The sequence below is a fragment of the Lingula anatina genome, chromosome 2 (assembly GCF_051362555.1).
Source record: "Lingula anatina isolate TDL-2025a chromosome 2, LinAna3.0, whole genome shotgun sequence".
NCBI lineage: Eukaryota > Metazoa > Brachiopoda > Lingulata > Lingulida > Lingulidae > Lingula > Lingula anatina.
Genome location: NC_141768.1, coordinates 27,048,658 through 27,063,416, shown reverse-complemented (window position 1 = coordinate 27,063,416; position 14,759 = coordinate 27,048,658). Strand labels below are relative to the sequence as shown.

General features: G+C 34.2%; 2 protein-coding genes across 7 annotated transcripts; one reads left to right on the top strand and one right to left on the bottom strand.

Moving 5' to 3' along the window:
• Positions 1 to 88: 88 nt before the first annotated feature.
• LOC106176658 (peroxiredoxin-like 2C) lies at positions 89 to 4,796 on the bottom strand. The gene is made up of 10 exons (XM_013559129.2): positions 4,648 to 4,796; positions 3,993 to 4,103; positions 3,553 to 3,631; positions 3,258 to 3,357; positions 2,798 to 3,037; positions 2,410 to 2,532; positions 2,178 to 2,216; positions 1,759 to 1,848; positions 1,210 to 1,317; positions 89 to 665 (listed from the first exon to the last, which is right to left on the bottom strand). The coding sequence occupies exons 2-10, from the start codon at positions 4,084 to 4,086 to the stop codon at positions 633 to 635; spliced, it is 906 nt and encodes a 301-aa protein (XP_013414583.2). The 5' UTR covers positions 4,087 to 4,103; positions 4,648 to 4,796; the 3' UTR covers positions 89 to 632.
• Positions 4,756 to 14,477, top strand: LOC106176654 (protein transport protein Sec23A). 6 transcript variants are annotated; one of them, XM_013559122.2, is made up of 21 exons: positions 4,756 to 4,886; positions 5,270 to 5,303; positions 5,478 to 5,699; positions 5,907 to 5,964; positions 6,198 to 6,284; positions 6,601 to 6,678; positions 6,975 to 7,246; positions 7,531 to 7,675; positions 7,861 to 8,019; positions 8,254 to 8,369; positions 8,637 to 8,760; positions 9,049 to 9,219; positions 9,460 to 9,566; positions 9,806 to 9,959; positions 10,300 to 10,451; positions 10,675 to 10,762; positions 11,000 to 11,086; positions 11,533 to 11,688; positions 12,041 to 12,106; positions 12,432 to 12,446; positions 14,025 to 14,477. In XM_013559122.2, exons 3-21 carry the CDS (start codon positions 5,479 to 5,481, stop codon positions 14,112 to 14,114), a joined length of 2,346 nt encoding a protein of 781 aa, XP_013414576.1. In that variant the 5' UTR covers positions 4,756 to 4,886; positions 5,270 to 5,303; position 5,478; the 3' UTR covers positions 14,115 to 14,477. The 6 variants fall into 6 exon arrangements, with proteins under 6 accessions (XP_013414576.1, XP_013414575.1, XP_086863370.1 ...); XM_087007244.1 differs by lacking the exon at positions 5,270 to 5,303 and having other exon boundaries at positions 4,767 to 4,888; positions 5,471 to 5,699; positions 14,025 to 14,145; positions 14,203 to 14,477; XM_013559121.2 differs by lacking the exon at positions 5,270 to 5,303 and having other exon boundaries at positions 4,759 to 4,886.
• Positions 14,478 to 14,759: the final 282 nt, after the last annotated feature.

Sequence of the window (14,759 nt, the reverse complement as noted above, 5' to 3'; positions counted from 1 at the left end):
TTAATATACGGCAGGAACAATAATACATAATATTGTTTTGCTGTATGCTAACACAAGGGTGACAGTTGTAAGAACTAAAAATCCTGAAAACATTACTTGCAATTTCTCATCACACTTAGACTATAAAGATAAAAGATGACCAAAATAAAAACTGAAAATCCTAAAATCAGGCATAATCCTGAAAACTTTTACATGCTAAAATAACCAATTAATTGTAAAACAATAACCTCACCAATAAAGAATAGTCTTTTTTAAATCATTTTTCATTGATGCTGGTCATATATCACATTTTACACAATTGAGGGTTGCTCAACTCATGGTATGAACACCCTGTAGTTCAGTAGATGATTTTTGATTTATCTAGGCTAAAAACAATAATCTTGAATAAATTATCAGATTACATTTCCATTGTATATTTACTTATAATCCCTTTATATTCTTCTGTCAGTAAAAAAAACATTTTGATATAATCAAGTACAATTGGCAATTGATAAAATCCATCCATGGTGGAAGAATAAATTCAGAAATAATAGAATGCAGCTCCTCTTAATGCATCCTTCAAGCTTTTGTGGTCAGTAGGAACTGATTTACACTAAAACTGTCATCTTGGCATTTAAAAGGAACAACACATTTTACTTGCTTTCTGGTCCTGTGGCAGCATGGTCCTGATAATATAAAGATATCTTTATTTTAGCATCTTCCATATATATCAAATGAATAAACAAAACTTAATGAGATAATAAGTAATGAAGTATATTATGGAGAAATATGTTAACTAACAGACTTCATCTGAGAACAAGGGTGCATCTTGCATCTAGACTGAAGGTACATTAGTACAATGGTTCATTAAAAAAAATGTAATGTTTTCATCAATTTTTTTTTCAATAATTGGGTTTGTTGGTTGGAGGTTCTAAAGTAAACATTTGCATTGATGAACCTTCTGACATTTTAACCTTTGGACTATTGTCATGCACCCACAAACAAACACCTACAGACCTAATACCTGTACTACTGTAGCTAGTACACTCTCATCACTCACACGTCTCACTTCCTTTAAACTGAAGAATCAGAAAAGATGTATTGTCCTCCAGTAGACGTACATATAAGAGAATCATCTGTCATATATACTTAACTAAGTCAATTGAATGTGTAAGATGAGAAAAGTGGGGCTGCAAACATGTATTAGTACTGTAGCTCTAGGACACCTACTTTAATAAGCTGAATGAGATGTTCAACTGAGGGTCTGTCAGTGGGGTCTTTGCTGCAGTGGATGTAAACCAAGTGGCCAGTTGGATCTATGACAAAATCACCACCCATCTGGAACCAAACAAATTAGTCATTACTACCTGTACTATAATGAGTGTGTCACTTTGACTGGGTTCCCATACCTGGATCGGTCTAACTCCCTTGGGAGTCTCACTAAACTGCTATCAACTAACCTGCTTAAATGTCTGTCACGCCTAACAAATCAGCTAGGGGGTAAAGATAATTACCCCCTAAAAAGCTTTACAAGTTGTGACAGACATTTAAGCCGGTTGAATTGATAGCAATTTAGTGAGACTCCCCAGGGAGATAGATCAATTCAAATATCTGTGGGAATGGTCCCTTTGCCTCATGTTGTGATATAGCAAAAAGTTTTTATTATTCTAATACACTGTATATGCCATATACAACAAAGTACATTGTAATCACATATTACTTTCTTTTCTTTAGCATTATTTTTATCTTCCAATTTATTTCCATTTATTTCCTCATTACTTGCAATGGATCATCCTCCACTGGCTTGGGAAGAGCTCGTCCAGATGCTTTCTGTTCCGCATAATAATTCAGCGTGTCAGTTTTCCACACCTACATGAAATTCAACAAAAGAAAACATTCAGCATATCTGCTGAATAATGATAGCCATATTCATATTATAAACATTGACAATGTTTTTTTTTTTCTTTTTGATTTTAAATTATATTTGCACATTTAATTTAATGATAAAAGAATTCCTTCAAAATATTACAGACACACTAAGTGTACTATATGATTACAAAGGTCATAGGGAGCTCTACTAAAGACAAAAGGCAGTTTATGGTTATGTGAAAACAAAAAAGAAAGTCTGCTGTGCTTTTACAAAATTTACTTATTTTTACTTCAATAATATTTCAGTTTATGAATACATATTAACTGACCTTTGACATGGATCTACCTAGGCCAAGAGCATGATACAACTGAAATATACATTTTCCAAGTGAATTGGACACATGAGATTTATTTATCAAATTCAACATCAAAGTAACCTGGTAATTATTCAAGTTTTTTATGTTACAGAGTTTTAAACACATGGCACATTTGCAATAAACCTAAATACAAGTTTATATAAACCATTAAACTCAATGAATTAGGATGCAAGAATATAAATACCTTTCTATCTGGATCTAGTAAGAGTTCATAATGACATTGTGTGACCTCTAACCACTGGCGGGCACCTTCGATCCCTCCAAAGGAGACCACAATTATCTTGTTGCCACCTGCTGTCAGTTCTGACTGAAATCACAACATCACCAAGTTCAGAAATAACTTATGAAGTAAGTCTAAAAGAACTAATAAAACAAATAAACTATCAATCATGGTGGGCATTGTGATAAATGAACTAGTATTCTTAAAATGATATGCTTTGAATTCTTATTCAAAATTTAGCATTTCATCAACTCGTACATAAATAAAACCTGGTGATTGAAAAAGACAAACATTTCTAACAATGTACAGGTACAAAAATTTAATTCAGTCAATCAGCTGAAAACCAATCTACCTCTCTCTGCTCCACATCTTTTATGTGGTCTCGTCATGGCAGTCAAGCAAAATGGCGCAACAAGATAAGGATTAGGTAGCTGCTGTTCATCCATTCTTTGAGATAATTTGTTTGATTATTTTGAGAATTTATTAAAGGGAGGTCAACAGGAGCTGGAGAGCCAATCTGCAGAGGTACTGTGGTATACTCTGTAAAGTATTGCTCTTTATCTACATCATCAAGAAACCGATTCCATTCCCTCTGAATAAAAAGCAAGGAAAATTTTGTTGTAAAGGTAACTTTCACAATTTACCTTTATAAAATTACTGTTTAAACAGACACATAACAGACATTTTCTACTTGGTGACAGTATGCATTATTAAAAACTATTTCACTATACCCTTTCAGAGAAAACTAAAAACTTATTCATTTATGATTTTTGTCAAAATTTATCTTTACATTCATCAAGTGCAGTGCTCACCTCCACAGTTTCTAATTCATGCCAACTTTCCTGTATTTCCAAATGCCTGAAATTTCTCTCACACACTTTTTCAAGTTCTTGTCTTGATTTAACACCCAAACTGAAAAATAAATAATATTTATTTCACCCTTCAGCAATGTAATGATTGTTGTGAAAGGTATAGATCTATGGATAATTTTATATGATTCATAACCAACTTATATTTAATTTTTTTTCTTTGTATTTTAAAATGATAGTTCAGTGCATGTTAATGTAAACTGTATTTAGATTTTCCTATTATAAAGTAAATTTTTACCTTGTGAAAAGATTGTAATACACCCCAATTAAACCACCAAGACATGTGTGGTTGTCTGTCGCAAAGTCCTTCATAGACTCTGAAATTAAATCAATTGTGAAAAATTCAGGTTCTTTTAACCTAAATATATCAAAAGTATATGAAAATCTGTCTTCTCAAAATTTCAACAAATTAATATCTAGGCTTTTAAGATTCTATCTTTTTGAAAAAAATTCACTGAGATCTGAAATATGAGTGTACAGGTCTGTAATTCATATCTTATGCAGTGATGCACCCAGCTTTTCACATTTAACAAGATAATTAAGTGGCTAAATATGCCCCTCCAGAATTACAAAACTTTTTGAAATGCACCTTATTGGTACATTAAGTCATTATTTATCAATTATCCTCTATCTCTTAGAAATCTTAAACACAAGGCAAAACATTAGAAAAACTATTACCTTGTGCATAATCTTTGGCCTTCTTTAAAATCGCCTCAGCCTTATGAATTGCTTCCTCAAGCCCATTATGTAGCAATTCCTTTGTGCAGTCCATATCATACAGTACTCTTTCTAAATCACAATAATTACCAATTCAATTTTTTTCACTGGAATCTGAATATGTACTGGGGCAATATACATGTAAGTACTAGTAGTCTGATTAATTATATACTGTTACAGTGTAGCAAGCGATTTTTTAAAATGATTTTCACATTTACTTTAGTACAAGATAAGAGATGTATAGATGCACAGAGTATGTTTTTAAAAAATGATTTTCAAATAAATTTTAAGAAACTGACTTCTACTAGTTTGTTTACAAAAATTGGCATTTGTAAAATGCTTGTAAAAGAGGAAGGGGTAATTATGATATTAATATTTTAGGGCTTACTTCGACAGAAATCGCATTCTTATAATCACGAAATTAATATCAATCTGTGACCTGCTCCTCCCCTCCAAGGTCCTCCAATTTGAATTGCTCACTGCCATATCCAGCACAATTTGTCATTTCACATTCACAAATCATCTATTATTTCATTTTGTATGCAGATTATCAGTTTGATATCTGTTTACTTATTATTGTGATTATTGTTACTTTTATTTAACTTATTTTACTCACCCTACATATCAACGTGTTTAGATTCTCGCTGTAATTAACACGTTGTAATGTTTTGAAACATGACAAAGGTCAATGGAGAGGGAATTCCCTTCCGCTGACGTCACATTCCATTGCATTGTGGGACTCGACGTGGCATCTTCCGCTTAGTGGCTTCATCTGTCAATGTGTTACGTGTAGTATTTTCATATTATTTAAGTGTGGTAATTGGTATAAAGACAACACACTTTCAAACCATAAAGGTAAGTTTATATTTTAAAGAGACTTGATTGTTTAAAAACCTACAATTACGCAGCTTTTCGTTTACCGGCTTCTATCAATATCGTCGGCACTTTACACTTCACGACAGATTGGCGTTGAAGCTGAAGCCGGCTGGGAAGTTTCAGTCCAGGCTCAAATGGACCGTCAAAAGCTGACAATCTTAGGCAGTGAGAAGTCGAGTAGAATTATTGAATCGCCTTCATTTTTATATATTAACATTGAGTTTTGTTTTTGGTCGTTAAGCAGAGACATACTGTATGTGCGTCTAAATAACATAAGTGAGTCGCGTTCTTCCAAGTTCTACCCCAAGTTCTAGTTAAATGAATCTGGCACATTGAGACAGTGCTAATCTTATTCATTTTAGTACACCATCCCCAGCAAACATAGTCAGAAGGCAGGTGAGGTAGAAATGCTATATCTCAGTACGTTTAGACAAAATAGTGCAGTATTCTTTAAATCAACACAAAGCTTTGTGAATATAAAAATCTCCTCAACCAGTTGCAATACAATCATTATTATATCTAGCTAAATGCTTTCTTTTCTCATGTTTTTCTACTTTTCATGTCATATAGCATGGCTACATACCAAGAATTCATTCAGCAAAATGAAGACCGGGATGGAGTACGCTTTACCTGGAATGTGTGGCCTTCAAGTCGTCTGGAGGCAACAAGAATGGTCGTGCCGTTAGCTTGTCTGTATACTCCTATAAAGGAAAGACCTGACCTACCACCTATAAACTATGAGCCAATTTTGTGTACAAGACCAAACTGTAGAGCAGTCCTGAATCCATATTGGTAAGGGTGTAATCATTAGCATTACAACATGTCTTTTTTTAAGTGTTTTGATACTCCCTACACAGAGACATTTCACAAAGCAAAGGAAATATTCCAGTTCATAAAACAAAAAACATTTTTTCATCAATGTTAATGAATTTTAAAAGTATGAATTTTACAACATTGTTTTAAAGTATTCACAAAATGTTTTTTTTTCTTTCTTTCCAGTCAAGTGGATTACAGAGCCAAGTTGTGGGCTTGCAATTTCTGTTTCAATAGAAACCCAGTAAGTGTTTGAAATGGCTAATTAGTCATCATAGAATAGCTCTATTCTCAATATTTAAAGTGATTGGAACTATGTTTAACATTATATAAAGTACATTTTATATGTATTAAGTAAATAGCGAAAGATATCATTTTGATTAATTTTCAGTGTATTTTTTTTATTATTATAAGAAATTTCTTAGTAGGCTATTTGGCTAAGTAGAAATTTGTGCATGTGTTTGTGTTCTCTTTCAGTTCCCACCTCAGTATGCAGCTATCTCTGAGCAGCACCAACCTGCAGAGATCATCCCACAGTTCACCACTCTGGAGTATACCTTGCCAGTAAGTTGACACCATGGGCCTTTTAGGACCTTTGTAGGAATACACTGTTATTGTTATTAAACATGAAGATGTTCTATATAGCCATTGGATATTATATTGTGGATGTCATATGCCATTGAAATTAGACCAAAAAACTTGAAACTTAATTTTGATTGAGGGTGAATGTAGAAGTCTAGAGCAAATATGTCTTTAAAATAATAAAATTGAAGAATATCTTAATGACATGTTACAGATTTCACTGTAAATGGAATTCTACTGTTTTTATAAAGTTAGGACTCACTTTTAGTAAAGTTTGTCCCTTGTTTATCTTTTCCAGAGAGTGACTTGTCCACCACCAGTGTTCCTTATTGTTCTGGACACTTGCATGGATGAAGATGACTTGCAGGCTGTTAAGGTAGCTTAATTGGACTCATAGATGGTCTTCCAATTTAGCTGATAAACACAAGGGGCTTTTAGTGTTCATTTATTAATGATTAGCAACATTTATAGATTTATTGCGGTTTAAAGTATTGATGATGGCACAAAGAGAATATTTATCTTGCATGTTTTTGTTTTTCAACTGATGAGAAAGTCACAATCTCATTGGTTTTCCTGTTAAAACATGAGAAAGTCTGCACAACAAAAAAAAACTGATTTCTATCCTTTCAAATTATATATCAGGCTTTATTTGGAATACTTTCTTTATTGCAGGAATCTCTGCAGATGTCCTTGTCTCTGTTACCACCCAATGCACTGATTGGCCTCATCACATACGGCAAGATGGTACAGGTGCATGAGTTGGGATGTGAGGGATATTCCAAGAGTTATGTGTTCAGAGGCACTAAAGACCTCACCTCAAAGCAGATTCATGACATGCTGGGTATAGGGCGTGGCGCAGCCCCAGGGGGTAACCCCCAGCAGCAGAGGGGTGCCCCACAGCAACCACATGGCCCTCAGCAACATTATCAGTTGCCATCGAACAGGTATATTGTTTAATTTTTTGTACACATGGGGTGTTGTTATAGCTGATGGCTAGATTCAATTTATACTGTACTGATTTTAGAAAAGACCACTAAATGCCAGTGCTTGTGCCTTACGCATACTAAGACAATCATGTGCCTGTACAAAAGATAACAACAAAAAAATCAGTCAGGAATTTAGACATTCATCATGATTGCTAATGTAAAGGGCTATGAATGAGCATAGAAGATAAATTTTGAAAGCCAACACCCAGATCTAACATTTAAAATCTTATTTCTGTTTGTAGATTTCTGCAGCCAGTGCATAAATGTGACATGAGTTTGACTGACCTGTTGGGTGAACTGCAGAGTGACCCATGGCCTGTAGCACAGGGCAAGCGTCCACTCAGATCTTCAGGGGTGGCCCTGTCCATAGCTGTTGGACTTTTGGAGGTAATCAAGTGCTCCACATTAATAAACCTGCCTTTTCCCAATTTAATATATCAACATAGGTGTACTTAAATTGCTTTGGGTGTTACTGTTAATGGTTTTCCTAATGCCATAGACCTTCACAGTGACTGTCAGAAAACAAGCCAGCATGATTTCAAATATAAACATCTATTGCTCATTTCCTCCAGAGCACCTACCCCAACACTGGGGCCCGTATCATGATGTTTGCTGGGGGAGCATGCTCACAGGGCCCAGGGATGGTGGTGGATGATGAGCTGAAGCACCCCATCAGGTCCCATCATGATATTGAGAAAGACAATGCCAAGTACATGAAGAAAGCTATGAAGGTGGGATATCACACTTGCCATACTATCAACAAAGTCTGGTATACGTGGTCAGGAGAGCCATTCTAATTCAGGTCTTTCAAAGTCTTCAGAGTATGTAAATTAAATCTCATTCACATAACATTTTTAATGTTGCTGAAATTGACTTTGATGCGTTGAACAAGAAAAGACACAATTCGATTTTGTCTTATCTGTTTTACTGTTAAATGTGATCTATATGATCCTTATGTCTTTTAGCATTATGAAAGCCTTGCTACCAGAGCTGCAAACAATGGTCATGTAGTGGACCTGTATTCATGTGCATTAGATCAGACTGGTCTCCATGAGATGAAATATGTCTCTAACTACACCGGGTAAGAATTGCTGCTTTAAATTTGGAATAGTAATTCTCAAATCATGAATGATGATCAATGTCAATAAAACTGGTTGGTGTGGTGCAGTAAAAAAATATTCATTTGGTGTTGATGACATGTCTAAAAGCCAATCCACTCACTGCTGTGGTTAATATTCTTGTTGTTTATATTCTTTTTGGGATGTTTGGTGTTCATATGCAATGAGGCTGTCCTTCATATTTTATATTTTTAAAACATCCCCTTTCAAATACTTTCCTTATCCTTCAGTGGGCACATGGTGATGGGTGACTCCTTCAACACATCATTGTTTAAGCAGACTTTCCAGAGAGTATTTGCCAAGGACCAGAAAGGAGAGTTCAAGATGGGCTTTGGAGCTTCTATGGAGGTGAAGGTAAGGGGCAGTGTGAGGCGGTTACTGCAATTAATCATTGCAATCATTTTTCATATTTCTGTTTGTCATTTACATAATCCATCTCATCTTTACATAACTGCTGATATAGTTAAGCAAACGTCTGATCCCATTCTGACTAAATGATCCAAAATAAATTTTGGATATTTACCTGTTTTTCTCCAACCCCCTTTTTCTTAGCATTGGTCCTTGAAATATATAAAGATGTTAATTGATAAAAAGTGGCTGTAAGTTTTTGGTTAAATAATGATGCACATATGTCATCCACAGACCTCCAGAGAGTTGAAGATCAGTGGCTGTGTGGGGTCTTGTGTGGCAGGGAATGTCAAAGGTCAGAATATTTCGGACACAGAGATTGGAGTGGGAGGGGTGTCTTCGTGGAAGATGTGTGGCCTCTATCCCAATACTACACATGCTCTGTTCTTTGAGGTGGTCAATCAGGTAAGTTGATATTTTGGTTGATAGTTTTCTGTATGTGCTATTCATTTAATGTATTGTTAACTGTTTTGAAATATGGTTTGACTCCTGGCTTTATCTTTGACAGTGTTCATCTAATACTTGCTTGTTTCTTTGCTGTGAAGTTGTGGCCAAATATTCAACAAGATATTTCTTTATGTTTGTTATTTACGTATGAACATACTTTATTCCAGTTTTTCTGATTGCCTTAAATATTCTTTTCAGCATAATGCTCCAATACCGCAAGGTGGGCGAGGCTACATACAATTCATCACTCAGTATCAGCACTCCAGTGGACAAAAGAGAGTGAGAGTTACAACAGTGGCAAGGAAGTAGGTTTAAAACTGATTATCTCACACAAAAAAAAAACAATTTGAAATTTTAAACTGAACTTTGTTTTCACCAGTTAAAGACTACTGCTTGTTTTATCGTGTGTACATGTTTTTAGCCGGATGCAAACAACCTTTTTGGTAAAATGCACTTTAAAGTTGGTACTTGTTGTCCATTGATTTTCAGAGTACTTTCCTTTTTTGTTTAGCTGTTGATATATATACAACTACACATTTTTCAGTTGGGCTGATGCCTCTTTGAACATTCAGCACATATCAGCGGGCTTTGATCAAGAGGCAGCTGCTGTGATAATGGCCAGAACAGCCGTGTTCAGAGCAGAGACTGATGAAGGTCCAGATGTTCTCAGATGGCTGGATAGAAACTTGATAAGACTGGTAAGGAAGTTTTCGTAAGATCTCTGAGGCTATTTTCACAGTATGATTCATGCCACGATCAGTCTTAGCAAAGACAGCTAAGGATTTTAGCTGACTGAGTTGAGTTTATACAAAAAATCTACCTCTTTATTTTGTCTTTTAATTAAGCCCCATGAGCAGACAGAAGAAATGTATTTTGTCAAGCACATCATTGAACTATATATTACATCATGTATTATACCATTTCTGAACCTAAGCCATGTGTTTGATCTAATTCACTAGTTAGCTCATTTTTTCATATTTTAGTCAAAGGAATAAGATTTATCTGGAATTAATTATTATTATTTTTTTCTTTTTTCAGTGCCAGAAGTTTGGCGACTACCACAAAGATGATCAAAATTCCTTCAGATTTTCTGAAACTTTTTCATTGTTCCCACAATTTATGTTCCATCTCAGAAGATCACAGTTCTTACAAGTTTTTAACAATAGTCCTGATGAAACATCCTATTACAGGTGAGAATAAATAGTGATATAGCTCACATTATGTCTTCTGTGATATTTCAGATTCACATATGAATATATATTATCTCTCTTCTTGTGAATGAGAAAATATAATAAGTAATTGAATGATTACAAAAGTAAGAAAAATTATGTGTGTCTTGTACATGATTTGATGTTACAGCTGCAGAATACCATAAAAAAAGTTTATATGTTGAGGAATTGTGATTTATTTCAGGCATATGCTGAACAGGGAAGATTTAACTCAGTCTTTGATTATGATACAGCCAATATTATATGCATATTCATTCAATGGACCTCCAGAGGTGAGTGTTATAAGGAGGGAGATCTCTGTTGTAATATAATTTAACTGTCTTAGGCATATCATCATTCAAGTAATTAGCTTCACTATCCATTTGTTGCAACATTATTTATTAGAGCTTTATTTGGAAAACGTTTATTTGGTATTAACTGATAAAGATATCTTGTCTCTTTTAGTAACATAGAAGGTCTTAGTTAAAGTCATCTATATGTGACATTCTAAAATTTTCCCTTTGTTGCAGCCTGTATTATTGGACACAAGCAGTATCCAGCCAGACAGAATTCTCTTGATGGACACATTTTTCCAGATAGTCATTTACCATGGTGCTGTAAGTGGCTGTATTTTTCAATATATATCTATGATTAAAAATTGAAACAATCATGGCACAAGTGTGCATAGGAGGTTCTTTAGGGGTCATCCATTTTTATCATCATTTGTCCAAGACTACAAAGAGTAGACTTTTCCAGTACAGGGGAAATGCTAAAAATGATAACCTTTGACAGCAGTTTGGATCCTTTTTTCTTTTTTTCAAAAGTGTACAGAGGGCATAAACTCCCTCCCCCAATGTATATTTTGTAGACTTAATGATAAATATTGAGGATCCCTTAGATTATTTTATGAGTTTTGTTGATGAAAGTTTAGTGAATTGATACTTCAAAAGTTCTCTTCTGTCAGATCTGTAAATTATTCACAATTATATTGTGTCATCTGCATCATCTTCAAACTTTGCATATGGAGTGCTTAAAGAAGATTGTAATTGTCTTTTCTTTCCAGACTGTAGCATCATGGAGAAAACAAGGCTATCAGAATTTACCAGAGTATGAAAATTTCAAGCAGTTACTTCAGGCCCCTGTAGATGATGCCCAGGACATTCTACAAACGAGGTTTCCAATGCCAAGATACATTGATACAGAAGCTGATGGATCACAGGTAAGACTAAGACAACTATATGGATTGAATCTGGGCCTTGTGTTATTTTGAATTTTATTATTCTTTGTTTTATCATTACTTACATTTTGCCTTAATGGAGGCTCTCTAATTAATGATTTGCAATACCAGGAAATACCTGGCGGGAAACGTTGAAATCTTTTATCCTACAAAATAAATGGTTTGTGTTATTGTCATTCTTGTGACTGTAAATAGAATTAGTTTTTAGGGGTAGGGAGGAAGGGTGTCTGAAGATATTTTCAGCATTATGAGTAAAATAAGACTAGTTCTGAAGATAAGGGTGTGGTTATCTGTCTATTAACAGTTACTGTATTTTTCATTTCTTCAATATTAGGCACGTTTCTTACTGTCAAGAGTGAATCCCTCCCAAACCCACAACAACATGTATGGATGGGGTCAGGTAAGTTATGCTATGGTAAACATTTTGTCATGAGTTTTACAACATTTTTACTAGTTTGGAAAAGGTATGTTTGGTCATGTTTGTCAGATGAAAAACATTTGGTGGCTATCTATCCATGATTGAGTTGAATACACTTAAGTAGATGAACTTCTTTTCTTACAGATTTACAGGTTTACTTTTCTTTAATTATACTAATAGTGAATGTTCCACCTCTGTTTTTGCAATCAACACATATTTTAGATGACTGTAATTTTTCTTTTTTCTGTTAGAATTATATCTTTTCAATAACTCATCTTTCACATCTCTTTCTCCCTCTCTCTAATAGCAACAGGCAAACACGGTTTGTTCTTTTTTACTTACATTTTACATTTTTCTTCTAGCTGTAAAATCATTTAATTATATTAACATAGCTGTAGTCATAGCCAGGTTTAATGAGGTTATTGGCATTAGTTTAATATACTGCATGTTTGAGAGAAATTGCTTACGTGGGAATAGCAGGTTTTAAAAAGGTTTTAACTTCCAGGTTGCAATTACCCTATGTCAAACTGCCAACTCATAAAGTGCCACCAAGGCAGAGCCATCTTAGTCACTAAGTTGCATAGAAATAACAATATTGCTTTGATGTCACACAGAAAGATCAGTTTACATGTATGCAGATTACCTCAAACTTTAAATGTGCTGTGGTCATTCATCATAATAATTAAACAAATTACAGTTTATGAATAATTCCCTTATTAACTGAATGGACCCTTTGTTGTAGAGAGACAATATTTGATATCTAAATGAGCTGTACAGAGTGGAACTAGGGTTGAGAAATTCAGCAGAAATTTAATAGCATTTGTCATGAATGGTATTAGGTATTGAAAACACTCTTGGGTATGGGAATTTAGTGGTATGCAGGAGATTGTTACCATCATTTACCTTAAGCTTTTAAATGCCAGTAAAGACGTGGATGTTTAAATTAACAGGTCATATGGCCTGATTACAAAATTTGTTATTGGAGTGGTATTCTTTATAAACATATTATGTATTAATCAATAAAGAATGGAGAATTAAATCTCATACTGGATACTTGCTTGGTAGACATTTTGTCTATATCCCATATAGACTTCATCAAGAAATGGAGCCAATTTTCCCTGTTTTTATTTCCATTCTTTATTGATTGAAACATCTGGGTGAATCAGATCATACATTTTGCTAACATGTATGGTGTATGAAGGTTTTGGTGTCTCTTAACATTGCACATCTCTTTGCAAATGATGTTAAAGTGGTGGTGATGGAAATAAAAGCTGTCGCTCCTTTAATATTAAAATTTGCTGGCATTTGCTGAGGTTGTACTAGCTGGACCAAGGGTAAAAGTGTTCTTATCTAGAACTTGAAGACTGGCATTTTCATTGTCATTGACAGTAATTTGTAGTCCACTAAAATGCAGTAACTATCAGTCTATTATTTTTTAAATTAATTTTGTATATTTTTCATTGTTTTTATTATTATTATTTTTTTTTTTTTACTTTTATTTATATGTTTATTTACTTACTTTTTGTCAAACAGACCCAACATCCATGTTAGGAGATTGCTACTAGTTACTCTCTGGTAAAAGTACAATTAAGTTAAAAGACTTTTAAAAGACTTGACTTCAGCTCTTTTGGGAGACATGGCCCTGGTATTGGGGCCTTGATGTTGCATCTGGTTTGTTGGACAACCAGGGATGAGATTTTTCTGACTGTTGTTGGACTTCCAGCCCCCTGGACCCCACGCCATATTTTCCAACTTTTTCTCTGAATGGCAGTATTATCCCCAAGTCAACTGTCTAGTCCTTTTACAAATTAATTTGGGACCTTGAACTTGCACGTCTTTCACATTTCTCGTTTTAAATATTCCAATATGGTTTTCATGGACGTGATATTTTGTTTTTCAGGATGGTGGTGCACCAGTTTTGACAGATGACGTTAGCTTACAAATTTTCATGGAACATCTGAAGAAGCTTGCAGTGTCCAGTTCAACATAACACAGAGAAAAGCATTTCTGTGCAAAAATAAATAAATAATTTGAACGATTTGCCTTTTGAAAAGAGAGGTCTGTGTTTTGTAATAATAGAGTGAAACTGAATAGGCAGTTCAATAAGACCTTATGTGATAGGATCCAAACGGTTGTAGCTGATACGAAGACAGAAGAAAGGGACACACACTGAAACTGTATGTTGGCACTAGATTTTCTATGCATTGTATGCATAGACTTATGAATTCAACAATTTCTTGATGTCAGAATAGTTTGATATGCTTCTATTGAAATGGTGCCTTTGCACGAGACACTGCAAAATTATATTTGAGCATGCTTATTCCATGATATTAAACTATTTCTACACAGTTGATGACAATGGCTGTTTTGGATAAAAAAATATTTTATGCCAAATTCCATATACACATGTATATGTGAATATAATATTTATGATATAGTATTAAATAAATATGACATTAAAATGGCGTGTTGTATTAAATTAGGTAGCGAAATGTCAAATGTGCTTCTCTGTGTCAAAATAATTATATGCCAGTGGTATGATTATTGATTATAGGATAGTTTACTCGATGGTTTGTTAGCCATAGTTTCAAAAATTTCACATTATAAATGGATAAAAAAATAAAGACGCTTTTAC